Here is an 18451-nt window from a genome sequence, read left to right as displayed (position 1 = left end):
TACTAGGCTATTCTCGAAACAACCAAGAGCAGCCCTCGTACAACCCATTGCGTGTATGCCCCTCGGACAACAAGGCAGACCGAAGCACCTGTGCATTAAAAGAGAAAAACATTAGTATCATTCACATCCTTATACGTTACCAGGGACGTCCCAAGGCTACTGAATCTTATTTAAAACAATATCCTATATCCACCCATCTCCAACCCACTCATGTGCCTGCCTAAGTAACTCTTAAACAACTCCAGCGTGCCTGCCTCCACCACTTTGCTTGGCAGAGCATTCCATACCCCCACTACCCTCTGCGTGAAAAACCTCCCTCTAACATCCGTGTTATACCTCAACCCCCCCCCCCATCCTAAGCGCGTGGCCCGTCGTAATGTGCGTTTCTAACATAGGAAAAAGCTTACCACTGTTTACTCTATCTATACCCTTCATAATCTTATACACCTCTATTAGATCTCCCCTCAGTCGCCTTCTTTCAAGAGAAAACAGCCCCAATTTGCTCAATCTTTCCTCATAACCCAGTCCTTCTATACCAGGCAGCATCCTGGTAAACCTCCTCTGCACTCTCTCCAGGGTCTCCACATCTTTCCGATGGTAAGGTGACCAGAACTGGACGCAGTATTCCAAATGCAGCCTAACCAACGTTCTATACAACTGCAACATTAGACTCCAGCTCTTATACTCTATACCCCTTCCTATAAAGGCTAACATACCATAAGCTTTCTTCACAACCTTCTCCACTTGTACTGCCACCTTCAAAGACTTGTGCATTTGCACCCCCAGGTCCTGCAGCATTTCTGTACTCTTTATAGGTCTACCCTTTATCATATAACTCCCCCCATCCCCCCACATTATTTCAGCCAAAATGCATCACCTCACATTTATGCGGATTAAACTCCATTTGCCATGTCTCTGCCCAATATACCAGCCTATCTATATCCTGTTGTATTGCCAGGCACTGCTCCTCACTGCCCGCCAATCCAGCCATCTTAGTGTCATCTGCAAATTTGCTGATCACATCACTTACTCCCTCTTCCAAGTCATTTATGTATATTACAAAAAGAAGAGATCCCAGTACTGAGCCCTGCGGCACACCACTAGTGACAGACCTCCAGCTAGAAAAGGACCCTTCCACTACTACTGTGTCTCCTCTTACCAAGCCAGTTATCAATCCATCTAGATACCTGGCCTTGTATTCCATGAGCCTTAATCTTTTCAACCAACCTACCATGAGGGACTTTGTCAAATGCCTTACTGAAATCCAAATAGACGACATCAACGGCTCGTCCTTTGTCGACTGTTTTTGTCACCTCAAAAAATTCTACCAGATTCGTAAGGCAAGACTTCCCCTTAACAAAGCCATGCTGTGTATCCCTAATCGGATCTCAACGCTCTAAGTGCTCATACATCCTATCCCCAAGAATCCTCTCCATCAATTTACCTACCACTGACGTCGTCGTATGTGAGCAGGGAGTTTGCAGAGGGTAGAGTATTGAACTCCAACTATGAAAGCATTAGAATCTGGTCACAACAGAGTTAATTACAATTGGACAGAGGCAAACAATATTGGGGAGGACAGCTGATAGGACCCGCAGTGACTTTGAACCTTGATGTTTAATTAGAGGAAATTGTGGCTTATGCAAGCCTTGATATTGGACAAGCAGACAATAGTGGTTTAGAAAGGTGGTGGAGAAGTAAAGCTTGGTGTTGTTCATGTGCCTGTGAAAGCTGAACACCTGCCTGCAGACATTGTGTCTGAGTGTGCAAGTCTTTAGATCAGTATAGCAGGGGACAAATTGTTGGGTGGGGAGGGTCTCTGTAGGTAACAGTTTGGGGTTGGGAAAGGAAGAGATTGCTGGAGATGTTCTGGTTTTGATTGGATAAGTAAAAATGGAACAAAGCAAAGGCAGCTCTTTGAACTGGATAATGGAGGAGAGATCTGGGGGGAAGTTTATTGCATGTTCCTAATTTTCCTTGAATTGATTCTCTCTCCAGGCCATTTCAAAGGGCATTTTTTAAAGAACTCATCACATTGCTGTGATGCTAGAGTTCACATAGGCCAGACTAGGTAAGGATGGCAGGTTTCCTTCCTTTAAAGTACATTGGTGAAGCAGATGGGTTTTCATGGTCACCATTATATTGAATTGAAATTTCACCATTTGCTATGGTGAATGTGAGCCTAGGTCCCCAGAGCATGATCCCGGGTTTTTGAATTACCAGTCCAGTGGCAGTGTCATTGTGCCACCACCTCCCCATTATTTGTTCAGAGCAGTTTGGTGATGGAATGCATTTGAATCTCTAGTACAATGTGATGGTGCTTGGAAGTGATTTGACATCTATGATCCTTCACAGAATAAGTTAACAGGTGAGAATTGTGACGATGTGACAAAACACGAGAGAAACCCATGAAAATTATCCTGAGATTCATGAGAATGGTCCCAATGATGAGGAACCTCAGTTATGAAGATGAAATGGAGAAGTTAGGACTGTTTTCTCTTGGAGAAAAAAGGGCTGAGGGGAGATCTGATGGGGGTATTCAAAATCCTGAAGGGCTTGGACAAGTAGAATTGGAGAAAAACTGTTCCCACTTGTGGAAGGATCGAGAACAAGGCTTTAAGGCGATTAGGGCCTGGAATGCTCCGCCTGAAGTGTTGGATGCTACTTCAAAGTATTCAAAAGGGAATTAGATAGTTGTCTGAAAAAGAATTTACAGAGTTGGGAAAAGATGGGCGATTCACACTGTGAATTTCTGTCGGGAGAGCCAGTGTAGACACCAGAGATCAAATGGCCGCCTCCTGCATTGTAACAATTCTGTGGGACATTTGTTAATGCAAGCGGCTGTTCCGATTATTGGTAATGTTGGATATAGGAATCTTGTTTGCTTCCTTTGTCGGTATGTTCCATAGGAAGCTGCCTGAAAATTACTTTCTTGCAGAGGAGTTATACAGCAAACTAAATCAAGTACATTTATATCAAACTATTGAGCCACATCTACTTTTAGACTGCCTATGCACACGTTATTGGATGGTTTTCTTTAAGTGTTAGAAAAATACTGATGTGCAAGATCATAGTGCATGGTGACTTTGCATCATAATACAAACGGCTTGTTAGCAGAATTCAGTCTGCTGCAAAGCGCAGTAAATTACCTTCAATTGTTTAGGCATGCAGAATCTCATCTTCAAAATGGCAGGGAAGAAACTGCTAAAAGTGTAGCCTCTTGGGATTTAGATACTGCATTGTACAGTGGGTTGGGTAAGTGTTTGAAGTTTTGAAATGATTTGTGGCTAACTCTTGTGCATTGATGTGTTGGATAATTTCTTAGTGCTTTTATGAGGGAGGTGTATAGATGCTGGAGAGTATTATCTCGTGCCAGGACATTCTCTTCAAATACTTGGCAGGATGCTTTATCAAGCAGGCCTTCTATTGAAACTGTTTTCTCGAGTAAGTGTCTTGTGTTAGTTTTATCTCTCAGTGGCAACCTGGGCAATTAGAAATAAAAAAAAAGAAAATGCTGGAAATACTTGAGTTTGGTTGCATCTATGGTGAGAGAAAGTTAACCTTTTGGGCCTCTTGACCTATGCTGCCAGACCTGTTGACCATTTCCAACGTATTCTATATTTATTTCAGATTTCCAGATGTTATATTGTTCTCTTGGACAATTGGAATGTTTAGGTTCAACAAATGTATCCTTTAATGGATTTTAACCCAAACTGCCTATCTTTTTACTGCATCTCTGTCACTTCTCTCTCAAAAAGCATTAATTGCCCTTTAAGCCCATCAATATCGTCCAAATATCTGGACTTCCCTTATGCAAGTTTGAACTTTGAAAAACATTGAAGTGAATACTGCATCACATCTGAAACTAGGAGAATGAAGGTTGGAGGAAAGAGCTGAAGTGAGTAACACAAGAAAGTCTTGAGTTTTGAATGTAAATAAAGATTGAGATAAACTGCGGAATATGATACTTTGTGCATATTGTCACCTTCAGTGTTCAAAACAAGACTGCTTTTCTATTTATCATAAATGAACTACAAAATGCAGAGATGTGAATAATCTTTGGAATGGTTCAGGTGTCAAATGTGATTAACTCCACCTTCTCCCATCTCTAGGCAGCATCCAGTATAAACAAAAGCATGGTTCACCCAGTGTGTGGTTAATTTTCCCTGAACTGTTGAAGTTATTTGTGTGATAAATTGTTCTTACCCCAAAGATGCCACACAACATTGGACTCAGTTTGCAGCCTATATATAAAGGTCACGATGTAAGAAGCAAAATGATTGTGATTTTGTTTAAATCTGTTGTATAAGCCTCTTTAGCATCAAATATGGGGCATGTTGTGTTGTGCATCTTTGCATTAAATGCTTAAGAATGCTGGGTGGCACAGACCTGGGTTTGATTCCCAGCTTAGGTCACTGTCTGTGCAGAGTCTGCATGTTCTTCCTGTGTCTGCATGGGTTTCCTCCGGGTGCTGTGGTTTCTTCCCACAGACCCAAACGTGTGCTGGTTAAGTCCATTGGCCACACTCAATTCTCCCTCAGTGTACCTGAACAGGTGCTGGAGAGTGGTGACCAAGGGATTTTCACAATAGCTTCTTTGCATTGTTAATGTGAACCTACTTGAGACACTAATAAATAAACTTAATGTAGGTTATTTGTGAAAATATTGAATCAGTGACTTAAAGCCCCTGTAGTTTCTAATAATTGTGGTAATGCTGATTTTATGTTTTTCATGTCAAGTATTTGTAGTCAGTTTTCTCGTCCCTCCTTTGCCAGAGTTATTGGAACTGTACCCAGACAAGGATTAATTGGTGCCATTTGCCTTTTGGTACCTCCTTATTAGAAATACATCTGTGACCTTCGTAGTATTCATAAAATATTCAAATTCTAGGGCACAGTTGTCAAGCTTTGTCTCTTAACACAGAGTTACCGCTGTTGATTTATTTTTTCCTGCCTGGGATGTCAAGGCCAGTCGTAGCCTTTGAACTGCAAATCTCAATGCAACTTTTTCCTCCTTTTAAGAAGGATCATGAGACCATTTGTAGCACTTGGACAGCCATCTTTGCTGAGAATGACTTGAGACTAAACCTGTGACCCTATATTCATTTTGATTTGATTTATTATTGTCACGTGCATTAGTATACAGTGATAAAGCAGAAATGACAAATTTCATTAGCCTTTTGAGAAAGTAAAAGCATGATAGACTTTCTTAACTATAGTGTTGGCTTGGAGGGACCAGGATAGGTTATTAGTGATTTGGGCGCCTAGAAACTTGAAGCCTTCGACCACTTGCACCTCATCCCCGTTGATGTAGATAGGCATGTCCTCCATGACATTTCCTGAAGTTGTTGACTATCTCCTTGATTTTGTTGACATTGAGGGAGAGATTATTGTCATTGCACCAGATTCTCTATCTCTTTCCTGTACTCCGTCTCATCATTGCTTGTCTCTGTATGGGTCAGCCATTTGCTGAATGGGGTGTGTGATGGCATGCATCAGTACATTTTGTATAGTTATCCTTCCCATCACAAGGTGCTAATTATTATTGGAATATCATTTTTACTCATGCTAGCACCTCACCTCCCAAGTGCCAATTCATCACATGAGCTTAGAGATTGAATGTTGATGGGCATTACAAGTCAATTCCAATTTTATCATCACCTAAGCCGATCTATGTATTTTTCTGATGCGGTATTTTTATGATGACTTGCCAAGAGTGCCAGGGCCAATAACAGCCCTTCAATTGCAGTACTGGGTCAGTTCAACAATGTGTATTTTTGTAGTTCTCCTCTTGCGTGGAAAGATGTTGTAAAGCTGTTTGTGTGATGTTAGGAAACAAATGTGACACATGAGGGAGATTTGAAAATGTATGGGAGGGAAAGGGACCCATGAGATGGTGGGTTGATGTGACTTTTGAGACTGTTAAGGTGGTGGGGGTTGGAAATTTGGGATGGAATTTCAAAAAGACTGAAGGAACAGCTACCAATGATAGTGTAGAGAGATTAGGTGATGAAAAGTAAAAGAAGTGCAGGAGGAACAGAGGGAAATTGCAGTGACATGTTGCTTGGAAAGATTGAAAAGGCAAGCAACTCAGCTCAAGGTCAATTATTACTGCAAAAGTGCTTGGACCTAACCTGAGGCAGTAGCCAGGGAAGTTGAAGGCTAGAGTGGATGCAGGAGTATGATTCTGGTTTTCATCCATTAAGTTGGAGGGAAAACTGTCAGGAAGAAGGACATGGTCATAAGCTTGTACTAAAGCATTAGACTAGAGTTGGGTGAGTATTGGATTTCCTTGAGGGCTGACCTACCTGAGAATCAATGCATAGATTGAGAAATTGTGATATTAAGCAAAACCTTTTTAAACCCATGTTTATTCACTAAGAGAAAAGGGAAAGTTTAAGCGAGCTGATACTCTTGTGAAGGGAAGACCAAAGATATGCAAGTTAGGTGGATTGGCCATGCTAAATTGCCACTTAGTGTCCAAAGATGAAGGTTAGGTGGATTAACCATGGTAAATCTGTGGAATTAGAGGTGGGGTGGGGGACAGGGTCTGAGTCACAAACTCATCGGAATCAGTGCAGACTCAATGGACCAAATAGTTTCCTTCTGCACTATAGGGATTCCATGATTCTATTCTGTGAAGTGCAAGTTAGACATGGTAGCAACATTAAAGTAGCTGTCCCATTGTAGCCAAGAGTGTGTTTATTTTTGATTACTTCAATCAAATAAATTTAACATTGTAAGAAAAAAAGAACTTGTTTTTATTACTTTGACCTTGTTAGGTTGCTAATATAGGAGGAGGTTGGAAACGTGGGGCAAAGTCCCTGACCTGCCTCAATACTTTTGTTTTAAGTTGTAAAGGATTTTTGTTAGTTTCTTAGTACAGGTTGACATTTGTGCAGCAAAATTATATATCCCTACAGAGTCTTAAGCTGTGTGCTTTGGTGATCTATCAGGGAGAATTTGCCTCCATGTGAGCATGGGGTACAGATACTGAAAATTACTGCAGTCTGAGCTGATTTTGGCTCACGCCCAATGTCTTTATTTTCAAAATAAGAGACAGGATTTAGGATTGCAATTCTGAAAACATTGGTAAAATTCCTAGAATTACATGTAATAACGGAATATAAGTTGCTCAATCATTGTTTAATCAGTGACCTTTGTCATTGAGTTTCCCAGTTGCAAATATGAGATAAGCTTAAAAGTTGAAAGCATGTTAAATTTATATTTAGAAGGAAAATATATATTCCTTAAAACAAGTATTGGTGTATGAGTTGCATCCTGCTTCGTTCTGTTAATACTCTGTTGGATCGTTGGGCATTTTGACCTATTAAGCCTCTTTTTATAGATATCAAACTGAAATTTGGGCAGTTAGCTTGGCTGCAGTTGCGTAGCTCCTTTAATGAAGTCAAATTTCCTTCTATATTATTTTACAAGTGCGTGTCACAAGTAAGGATTTGGGGGTATTTGAATGTGGCCAGAGATTAAAATGGAAGAGTTTAGGGAGAGAATTCCTGTATGGAGGAACAAGATGGCTGAAAACTCTGCCACAGATGGTAGAGTAGAAGGAAAGTGAATTAGTGGATCAGAATTGTAAGGGGCCAATGCAGGTCAGTAAGAATATGTTTGATAAATGAGTGAGATTAATGTAGAATGAAAGGTAAGCAATTGAGTGGAGTACTGGATGAGGGAGTTTCTCTAAGGTGGAGCTTGGAAATAGTAAAGTTGGGTTGAGGTGATGGGCCTTTTGTTATAGTAAGGGCCGGTTGGCATTGAGTACTTGGTGGAAGTGGGTGTAGAGAGTTATAATGGATCAGTTGGAAGATTAAAGTTCAGTTAGGTTTACATGGGACACTGAAGTTGTTAAATCTGAGCAGGTAGTCAAAAAAGGAAGTAGAAGCTACAGAGCGGAGATTCTAGCACTAACTGACTACAGTGACATCAAACCTACCAACATTGAACTGCAAGAAGTCCTGACTCAGTGTGACATTGACAGATATACAGCACAATGCCAGTTGCAGAATCATAGTTGATAGTATATTAAAGGTAACTATTGGCACATATATTGAAGATACTGAGCAGCAACATAAAGGTGAAGAAAAGAAGGGAATGGAACATTGTGACTAATTGTCAAGGAGCTGTTGCGTGCTGCAACAGATAGGAATTGAATTAGGTGAGACCTGTAGCAATGAAGATAGGCTGTGAAGTAGTCAGAATTGTAGAGCCGTACAGCACAGAAAAGGCCCATTGAGTCTGCAATGACAATAACTACCACTAAAGTTACACTAGTCCCATTTTCCTGCACTTCTGCATCCTTGTATGTTATGCTTCAAGCGCTCATCCAAATACTTTTTGAAGGTTGTAACATTTCTAGCTTCCCAGGCAGTGCACTCCAGATTCCCACTACCTCTGAATGCAAAATGTTTTTCTCGTATCTCCTTCTCCTTACTCTGCCTCCTCGTGATTGACTCATCAACCAAGGGGAAGAGCTGCTTCTTATTCACCCTGTCCGTACCCCTATACATCTCAGTCATGTTCTCCCTCAACCTTCTCTTTTTAAAGAAAACAATCAAAGCCTATCCAGTCCCTCCTTATAGCTCAAATGCTTCATCCCATGCAACATCATGGTGAATCTCTTCTGTACTCTCTCAGGCATAACCAATCCTTCCTATAGTGAAATGACCAGAGCTGCACACGGTACTTCAGCTGTGGCCTAACCAATGTTATGTACAGCTCCAAGATTATCTCCTTGCTCTTGTACTCTGTGTCATGACTGATAAAAGCAAGTGTTGCATATGCCTTCTTAACTAACCTATTTGCCTGCTGTGCAGCCTTCAGGGATCTATGAATAAGTACTTCATGATCCATCTGTTCTTAGCTTCCTCGTATCCTGCCATTCATTAAATGCTACGTTGTCACTTCCAAAGTGCATCACCTCTCACTTATCAAGGTTAAATATCATCTACCAATGCTCTGCCCATCTGACCAATCCATCGAAATCTTCCTGTAACCTACGATCTTCACTATTAACCACCCTACAAATCTTGGTGTTATCTACGAACTTGCTGCTTATTCCCTTTATATTATCATCTATGTAATTTTAGTAAAACAAAACCTCGAGGTTATGCCACAAGTGGTGTGGTTGAGTGCATTGAGCACTGAAGAGGGACAAAGTGCTTTGCCTGTCTTAAGGTGATGTGCAAAAGCAATGAGTTTTAACAAAAAGTCAGACATACTTATGTTTTACTTATATATTGGTTTTTGATTTATTTTCATGTGTACTAGGTAAGATACAGTAAAGTATTATTTCTTGGGTGCTATACAGGCAAAACATACCATTCATGAAGTACTAAGGAAAGTGGAAAAGGGTTGGGTGCAGAATATCGTATTGCTGTTACAAGTAGGTTGATGGGAAGGATCAGCTTAATATATGATAAGACCATTCAAAAGTCTGATGACAGCAAGGAAGAAGCTGTTCTTGAGTCTGTCAGTATGTGTTTTCAGACTTGTATATTTTTCCCGACGGAAGAAGGTGGATGAGAACATACCTGGGTTGAGTAGGGTCCTTGATTATGCTTTCCCGAGTCAGTGGATGAGAGGATAGTTTGCGTGATGGACTGGGCTGCGTTCACAACCATTTATAGCTTCTTATGGTCTTGGTCAGAGCAGGAGCCATACCATGGTGTGATACAACTGGAGAGAATGCTTTCTATGGTGCCTCTGTGAAAATTGGTGAGAGTTGTAATACACTTTCTGTAGTGACTTTCACAAACAGTGTGAGCTGAAGTGCTCTTGGTTCCCTGTTCTGACATAGGAATTGGGACGACTAATTACCTCCAGATTATCCTTTTGGAGATGTTGATTAACTGATGAGGTTGCTTATGCTCATCTAAGAGGGCAGAGCAGGTTTTGGTATGGTGACTCATTGGACTGCAATGGAGTGTCAACCTGGATTTTTGTGCTAAAGTCCTAGAGTGTGTCTTGAATGTGCAACATTCTGAACACTTCAGTGGTCACGGGCATTCAGCCTCTGACCTTCGGGTAAGCATTCTCCAAGGCGGCCTTCACGACACACGACAGCGCAGAGTCGCTGAGCAGAGACTGATAGCCAAGTTCCGCACACATGAGGACGGTCTCAACAGGGATCTTGGGTTCATGTCGCACTATCTGTAACCCCCGTGACTTGCCTGGGTTTGCAAAACCTCACTTACTGTACTGTCTGGAGACAATACACATCTCTTTAAACTGTGATCAGTGCTCCTACCACTCACATTGTCAGCCACTTCAGGTCTTGAACAGCAGGTTAGGTGTAAGGATTCGCATTTTAATCAGTAATCTCTAAACTGTCTGTGCTTTATATGCTCTGTCTGAGGCCAGAACTCTCCATTCACCTGACGAAGAGGCTGTCCCCTCGAAAGCTAGTGAGAATATTATCAAATAAATAGGTTGGACTAAAACCTGGTGTTGTCAGACTTTTTACAACATTCTGAATCCAGAGCGAGTGCTCCACCAACTGAGTCACAACTGACACCTGACAACCCATCTGTAATTATCTGCCATTCATTCAGGGATCAGTGGATAAATGAACAGAGGTTCTGGCTGATGTTTAACTATCTGTCTGGATTCAAGCGCAAAATGATGTCCAATTATGACGCCACAGAGGGCTCCTTTGAAGAGTGGAATTATCATCATGAGGGGATTAGAGAGGGAGAACTTTAAATGCCTACTCTGTTCTACCTTTAGGTGGCACTCAGGAAGAACATCTCTTTGCCACTCAGTTGTGTTATTCCCTGTGACTGGGGCCACTGACTTTTGGAAAATCTTAAAAGGGTGTGTGCAATCCATATAACAGTGGCAAAAGTCCCAGAAATCCATACAAAGTGGAATTTAAATGAATCAGTTATCTTAAATCTTGTGACCTGAGACCAATAACAGTGCAAACGAGCACCGTCAACTAATCTTGGAGTTAAACGCAATAGTGAGATCAGAAAAATCCTGGCAGTATCATCATGCATTTGACATCCATAGGTGACATCAGCAAATCCTATGTTGTTACGTGTATGTTTATACATTTGACTATCGTATTATTGAAACAGTTTTTTCCTGCATTATTTGCTACTTGAGTTTTTTTCAAACAAAACAGCAATACACAAGGATTTTTTAAAAAATCATTTGTGGGATGAGTGTTGCTGACCAGGCCAGCATCTATTGCCTGTCCCTAATTGCCTTTAAGAAGATGGTGATAGGCTGCCTTCTTGAACTGCTGCAGTTCATGTGGCATGGCGTATGTGCACCTACGGTACTGTTAGGGAGGGAGTTGCAGATTTTGACCCCATGACAATGAAAGGATGATGATTTATTTCCCAGTCAGGATGGCATGTGGCTTGGGGGGGGGACTTGTAAGTGATGGTATTCCCATCCTCCTCCTGCCCTTCTATATGTCATAGGTTTGGAAGGTGCTGCCTGAGGAGTCTAGATACACACTGCTGTTACTGTGCATCAATGGTAGAGAAAGTGAATATTTGTGGATGGGATGCCAAGCAAGTGAGCTCTTTTGTCCTGGATGATATTGAGCTTAATGAGTGTTATTGGAGGCAAGGGGAGAGTATTCCATTGCACTCCTGACTTGTGATTTGTAGATAGTGAACAAGCTTTGGGGAATCTGGAGGGGAGTTACTTGTTGCAGGATTCCTTGTCTCTGAACTGCTTTTGTAGCCACTGCATTTATATGGCTAATTGAGTTCAGTTTCTAGTCAGTGGCAAACCCCCCCCACAACCAGGTGCCATTCCTTCATTGTCACTGCGTCAAAATCCTGGAACTCTCTCCCCAGTAGCACTATTGGTGTAGCTACGTAGTGGTTCAAGAAGGCAGCTCACCACCACCACCTTGAGCAACTAGGGATGGGCAATAAATGTTCATCTAGCCGGCAATGCATGTGTCCCATAAATGAATTAAAACAAACTCTCAACCATCTTCCTTTGTGCCAGGTATGATTCCAGCCAGCAAAGGGGTTTCCACCCTGATTCCCATTGACTCCAGGTTAACTGGGGCTTGATACCATACTTGGCTAAATCCTGGCTTGATGTCAAAAATAAGTCCCTCTGACCTTGTCTCTGGAGTTCAGCTCTTTTGTTTATGTTTGAACCAAGGTGTAATGGGGTCAGGAGCTGAGTGGCTCTGGTGAAACCTTAACTCAGTGTCACTGAGCAGGTCATTGTTTAGCAGGTCTTGCTTGACAGCCCAGTTGATGAGTTCTTCCATCACTTTACAGATGATTGAGAGGATTGGGATAGTAATTGGCCAGGTTGGATTTGTCCTGTTTATTTGAGTACAGAATACGCTTGGGTGATTTTTCACATTGCCAGGATAGATGCCAGTGTTGTAGCTGTACTTGAACAGCTTGGTTAGGGTTGCAGCAAGATTTGGAGCACAAATCTTCAGAAATATTGCCAGAATGTTGTGAGGGCAAATCATGCAGAATAGTGCATGGAGGTGGCAATAAAAATTATAAATATCCTGCTACATCAACTTGGATGAAAAAGTTCCACCAAAACTGGAGGTAAGGCCTCAATCAGAAAATCTCCTACGCAACCAGCTGGACTGAGCCAAAATGAATGGGTAGGAAAATCTTAACTTATACAGGACTGTTAGTGAACCAAAGCTAGTTTAAGTACGCTCCTCAAATTAAGAATGGTCCCAATTAATATGTTGTGGGAAGGAATAATCCTGTAATGAGGGAAAATGGCAATTATAGGAAGAGCAAAATAGTGCTACAGCTTTTACATAGTTTTTGGGTGATGTCTCTTGTGTCTCTATCTGTTTGAATTTGTGTATTTCTAGGTAGTCATGTAGATTTAGCTTGTTCGATATTGTAAATTATTATTTATAAAATCAGAAATTCATGAGCTGTGGGATGATTGAAAATCTGTTAGCTGCAAAATAATTAATAGGCTTGTTATTTCATAATTAATGGCACAATGAGAAAAGAATTCTTATGAGACCCTGATTTAGTGCTCTCGCTGTTAAAACATTTGCTATTGCTGCAGAACTGTATATGATTGGAGCTGTAACTGAGGCACTAATCATTTCCATGAATGTATGTAACTGTTCAATACACAGTGTGAATTTTTTATTATAGCAATAACTGCTTAGCCATACATAATGCGTGTCTCAACCAAATGAAAAGCAGATTTTGAGGTATTAGACTTGGATATGGAATAGGCTACCCTGTACTCACTAAACTGGTGGAGGAAGAATAGTCACTTCATTGAAGTACAGGAACATTGATTGTCTCTTGAGTTGCATCCCAGCAAGAACAAGCATCAGAAGAGGATGAGAGAATGTTTAGGGGAATTCTAGTGAAGCATTATAATCAGCTGCACCTTAAATATCAGTTCATCCAAACTTCTACAGCCAGTACATGATCTGGTACCAAGTTGTTTGTCTCCATCACTCCTGTCCTAACTGCCCTGCATTGCTCAACATTCCCCTGACAGTCTTGTTTTTAAATATCTCCATGACGTTGCCTGTATCCACCTCAAATTGAAAAGATACTTATCCCCAAATTCCAGCTCTACCCAAATTCTTCTCTGATGCACCTTGCTCGTCATCACCCACTCTTATCATTGCTGGCTGTGTGCTTGCAGTTACCTAGGCAGCACATTGTGCTTAAATTCCCTTCACCTCTTCCTTCTTTATTAACCTCTTTGGAACAACCACTTGACCAAATCTGTGTCTTCCTTTGGCTATTTCCTCACCTATTTCATCACAAGGTGATTTTTTTTTCTCTGTTAAAGTTGTTTGCCTTTGACATGGCAAAGGGTTGTGCCAAATAGGAACAGTATGTGGAATTTGTTCAGATACGCATTTGACCATCAGCTTTTATTTGAATTTAATTGAATTCCCTCAGCCTTTAGCCTTTCTTTGAAGATATTTTATATTGGTTGCGTAAGTCCATACCCTTTCAAAAGGATTAGGTAGTTTGCTTCACAAAATAGATATAAGATCCTTCCTTTAATTTATTGTAACAGTTTATTATTTCTTACATAAGATATTAGCTGAGTTTAACTTATAAATATAGTTGCTTGGGAGTTAAATTCTAGTATAACACGATTCTGCCTTTTGAATGGTTTGATTGAGCACCATGGATTCGTTAAGGGGAAGTTGTGTTTGACGAATTTATTGGATTTCTATGAGGATGTGCTAGTGCGGTAGACAAAGGGGAACTGGTGGATGTGGTGTTTTTAGATTTCCAAAAGGCGTTTGATAAGGTGCCTCATAAAGGTTGCTACAGAAAGTTAGGGTGCACGGAGTTACGGGTAAGGTGTTAGCGTGGATAGAGGATTGGCTGTCTAACAGGAAGCAGAGAGTTGGTATCAGTGGGCGCTGTTCTGGTTAGCGGTTGGTGATTAGTGGAGTGCCACAGGGATCGGTGCTGGGGCCTCAACTATTTACTATTTATATAGATGATCTGGTGGGGGGGGGGGGGGCGCTGAGTGTAGGGTGACGAAATTTGCTGATGACACAAAGATGAGTGGAAAGTCAAATTGTGTGGAGGGTGTGGAAAGTCTGCAGAGAGATCTGGATAGGCGGAGCGAGTGGGCAAGGACCTGGCAGATAGAGTATAATGTTAGCAAGTGTGAGGTTATCCACTTTGGCAGAAATAATAGGAGGGATTATTATTTAAAAGGCAAAAAGCTGCAGCATGCTACGGTGCAGAGGGACCCAGTCTGCAGGTGCAGCAGGTGATCAAGAAGGCGAATGGAATGTTGGCCTTTATAGCGAGGGGGATAGAATATAAAAGTAGGAAGGTCTTGCTGCAACGGTACAGGGCACTGGTGAGGCCGCAGCTGGAGTACTGTGTGCACTTTTGGTCGCCGCACTTGCACAAGGATATATTGGCCTTGGGAGTACAGAGGAGGTTCAGTAGGCTGATACCGGAGATGAGGGGATTGGCCTATGAAGAGAGACTAAATAGACTAGGTCTGTACGCGGAGTTTAGAAAGATGAGGGGAGATCTTATGGAGACGTATAAGATAATGAAGGGGATGGATAGGGTAGAGGTAGAGAGATTCTTCCCGCTTAGAAAGGATAGCAGGGCTAGAGGACACAGCCTCAAGATAAGGGGGGGCAGTTTAGATCAGAGTTGAGGAGGAACTTCTTCACTCAAAGGATGGTGAATCTCTGGAATTCGGTGCCCATTGAAGTGGTGGAGGCTACCTCGCTAAATATATTTAAGTCACGGGTAGATAGGTTTTTGATAGACAAGGGAATTAAGGGTTATGGGGAGAAAGCAGGAAAGTGGAACTGATCCACTTCAGATCAGCCATGATCTTATTGAATGGCGGGGCAGGCTCGAAGGGCTAGATGGCCTACTCCTCCTATTTCTCATGTTCTTATGAAGTGCAAAGCATGTTGTATTAAAACCATATAAATTGTACTGAGTTCATTACTTTCCTGGGTTTGTTGAGAATTAACTTAGATTACGGTTAACCTATAAGAATAATCTGAACCTTTTGGAAATCACAGAATGGGAGGGAAAGTTTTCCTTGTCACTGGTGCTTTTGCTGCTGACCTTAGTGTTCTCTTGTTCAAATGGTTTCTCCTTGTGTGTCCTGAACAGACACCTCATTTTGAATACCTGTACAATATCACCTCTTGACCATCTCATGAAGAAGGTCAGTCCCTCCATGGCTGGAATCATTCTCCTGAATCCTTCCTGCACCCTCTGTAATACTTTCACTTCCTTCCTAAAATGTGGTGCTCAGAATTGGACATAATACTCTGGTTGAAGTTGAATCAGTATTTTCTAATAATTCCCCATAACTTCCTTGCTTTTGTACTCCCATGTCTCTCTTAGGAAAACCAAGGATCCAATATACCTCATTAACAACCTTCACAACCTGCCTCGCCTCCTTCAACAATTTGTGCTTCTAAATAGCCAGGTCCCTCTGTGGGATAAAGATTGCATAAAACTGAACAGTGTAGAAATGGACCGGCAGGGACGTCCAAAAGAAAATTGTGAAAGGGTCCCAGCTCAGGATTTGGGAGGGGAATGCAAAAGCTATGTAACTGCCGAAAGATTACCTCTATTTTGCACAAATCTCTTGGGATCTGTGGAAATAAACTAATTATGCGTCCGTTTAATACTTTAGATATTGGCAAATAGCAGAAACTGTAGAACAATATAGAGGAGTACCTATGTTGTTGTACTACTGTATTAATTATACTAATGAATCAATTGTTTTCTAGGTGCAATACAGTGACTGCATGGAGCATGGCGTTCCCTTTGAACTGTAAGCTTTTTGTTTTAAAAATATTTTATAAAATGGGGTGCATAAAAATGGGCAGTGTAATTTATTTAGGCAATGCAGCTTTGCACACTAATCTCCCCAGTGGACAGTAAACCTAAGGTGTGGCAACAGTTGGCCTCAGGACCAGGGAATGGGGGAGCAACAAGAATTCTTACTACTTGTTTTGTTGGCTCCTGATAAAAATAGCATTTTGTTGACACTGTATACCGGGCAGGTTGGGCTCAGCTAGATTAAACTGCCAACGTTCACAGAACTCTCATAAGAATTTACTTCAGGTACCAAGGAGCAGATGACTCCAGAGAAATTGTACAACAGTAATTAACTGATAAAGAGGGAAAATTGAAAAGGATGGTCAAATTCAAGGGAAATTAAATTAAAAATTACTTTCACATTGGAAGTACTCTTTTTTTGTCCTATTTATTTGCCTCCTCTTGCAAGACCATAAAGCTGTTTTACTTCTGAGTTATTCCTTATTAGGAACATGGCCATTTTAGTTCCAAAGGATATTTTCTCCTGGTTTGCAGGGATATGGAGCACTGTGAAAAATTTGAAATCTCTGAAAATAATGTGAATCGAGGTCCAGAAAAGATCCGGCCGGAATGCTTTGAGCTTCTTCGTGTACTGGGAAAAGGTGGTTATGGGAAGGTAAGCGTTGCATCAATTTTTTTCAAAAAGCTTAAACTCAATTTTGTGCCTTACTGATTGAGCAAAACTGGTATTTCTCCCTGTTACTGATGCTGGACAGTATTCCCTGATCCTTACTGTCTTGCAGCTTAATCCATCATCTTTTCCCTATTTAGCTTTGTTGAACTCGTTCATCCTTTTTCTCTTGTTCTCTTCCTCTCCCTTGCCACATTTTATATTAAAGAACTGTCATGGTCACAGCATCTGAGAGGTTTGTTTTGCTCTAGAAAGTGACTTGGGAGATTAAACCAGAGTTGCGTATATTTAGATTCAGAGCAAGGAGTATTATTTCCATAGTGATCACGTGAATTCTGCATAATCGGAGGCTAAAAGAATTCCTTCATCCATGAACCATGTATGTTTAGAAAGCATATTGATTCTTTTGATCTATTAATTTTATTCCCACCCGACAGATCAGATTCAATAAGTCTGTGGTTTGGTTTTCTAGAGGTGAGTGGTTTTCATTCATGATGCTCTCATTTATCTATGGCTTTACCCTGAGAGCAGGGGAGAGGGTTGTCATTGGGATAGTAAGTAATTGGATCCATGATACATGCCTACAGTTTTGTTGTGCAGTTGTGTTTCACAGTTGAATTTCCATGGACCCATCAAAACTGGAAAATGTGTTCTTCAAAGCCCTTTACTCGGAGTGTCTCTGTTTGTGTCTCAAGTGATTTCTCTGCTGCAGGCTTGTGTACAACCTGAGCTTGACCTGAGATTTTGTCCAATCTCAGAGGAGAATTTTCTTTTGTAAGAGTCTGGACTGGATTTAAGTTCCCACTGCAGAGATGTGGCAACTGCAAATGCCCTTTCTTCATCCTTTTGAATTTGCCAGGTGAATTTCTAATGCTGCAGACTGAGATATAATTGACTAGGACTCCAAAATTCTGATACTGTAGATTTCAGTGGAAGCTGTAGAAAGCTCAAAATGCAGAATTTCCACTGACCTTAATTATTAGTCTTGAATCATTACATGGTGTTGCAGTGTTGGCTAAAATACAAAGTCGAATTGTGAACTCCAGCATGGTTTTATTTTAATTGGAAGAGCTTAGAAAAACAGTTTTTTTTAAAGTAACATTTTTGTGATAATGATTGTACTGTATTTTGGTGAAGGAAAAAGCATTGAGAGCTTCCCTGGTGGCTTATTAAATAAATATGCAGTGCGGCGCTGAGCCTTGTATGTGGGAGGCCCCCAGTTTTGGGTGGGAGGGGGACAGTTTTGAACAAGGGATTTGGGGGAGGGTGCTTGTGTGGTGACTATAGTTGATAGTTTCTGATCTGATGATGGAAAGGGGCATAGGTGAAATCAGCAGGGTGCCTCCCCCCTAATCACTGATGTATATTTTGCATGGCAGCGTGGTGGTTAGCACTGCTGTCGCACAGCGCCAGGGACCCAGGTTTAATTCCAGTCTTGAGTGTGTGGAATTTGCATGTCCTTCATGTCTTTGCGTGAG

At 41.3% G+C, this 18451-nt stretch overlaps 1 protein-coding gene across 2 annotated transcripts in view; it reads left to right on the top strand.

Annotated features, from left to right (window-relative positions):
* The window catches only part of LOC145357542 (ribosomal protein S6 kinase beta-1), a 79475-nt gene that overhangs the window by 6394 nt on the left and 54630 nt on the right, over positions 1–18451 (top strand). For both annotated transcript variants that reach the window (XM_080211000.1, XM_080210999.1), the window contains exons 2-3: positions 16252–16295; positions 16838–16958. In XM_080211000.1, coding sequence (XP_080067126.1) covers positions 16270–16295; positions 16838–16958 — 147 coding nt within the window. In that variant the 5' untranslated portion in view covers positions 16252–16269. The remainder of the gene's footprint in view (positions 1–16251; positions 16296–16837; positions 16959–18451) is intronic.

This window comes from Carcharhinus amblyrhynchos, chromosome 23 (genome assembly GCF_965287045.1).
Source record: "Carcharhinus amblyrhynchos chromosome 23, sCarAmb.v2.hapA, whole genome shotgun sequence".
NCBI lineage: Eukaryota > Metazoa > Chordata > Chondrichthyes > Carcharhiniformes > Carcharhinidae > Carcharhinus > Carcharhinus amblyrhynchos.
This window is presented reverse-complemented; position numbering and strand designations above follow the sequence as displayed.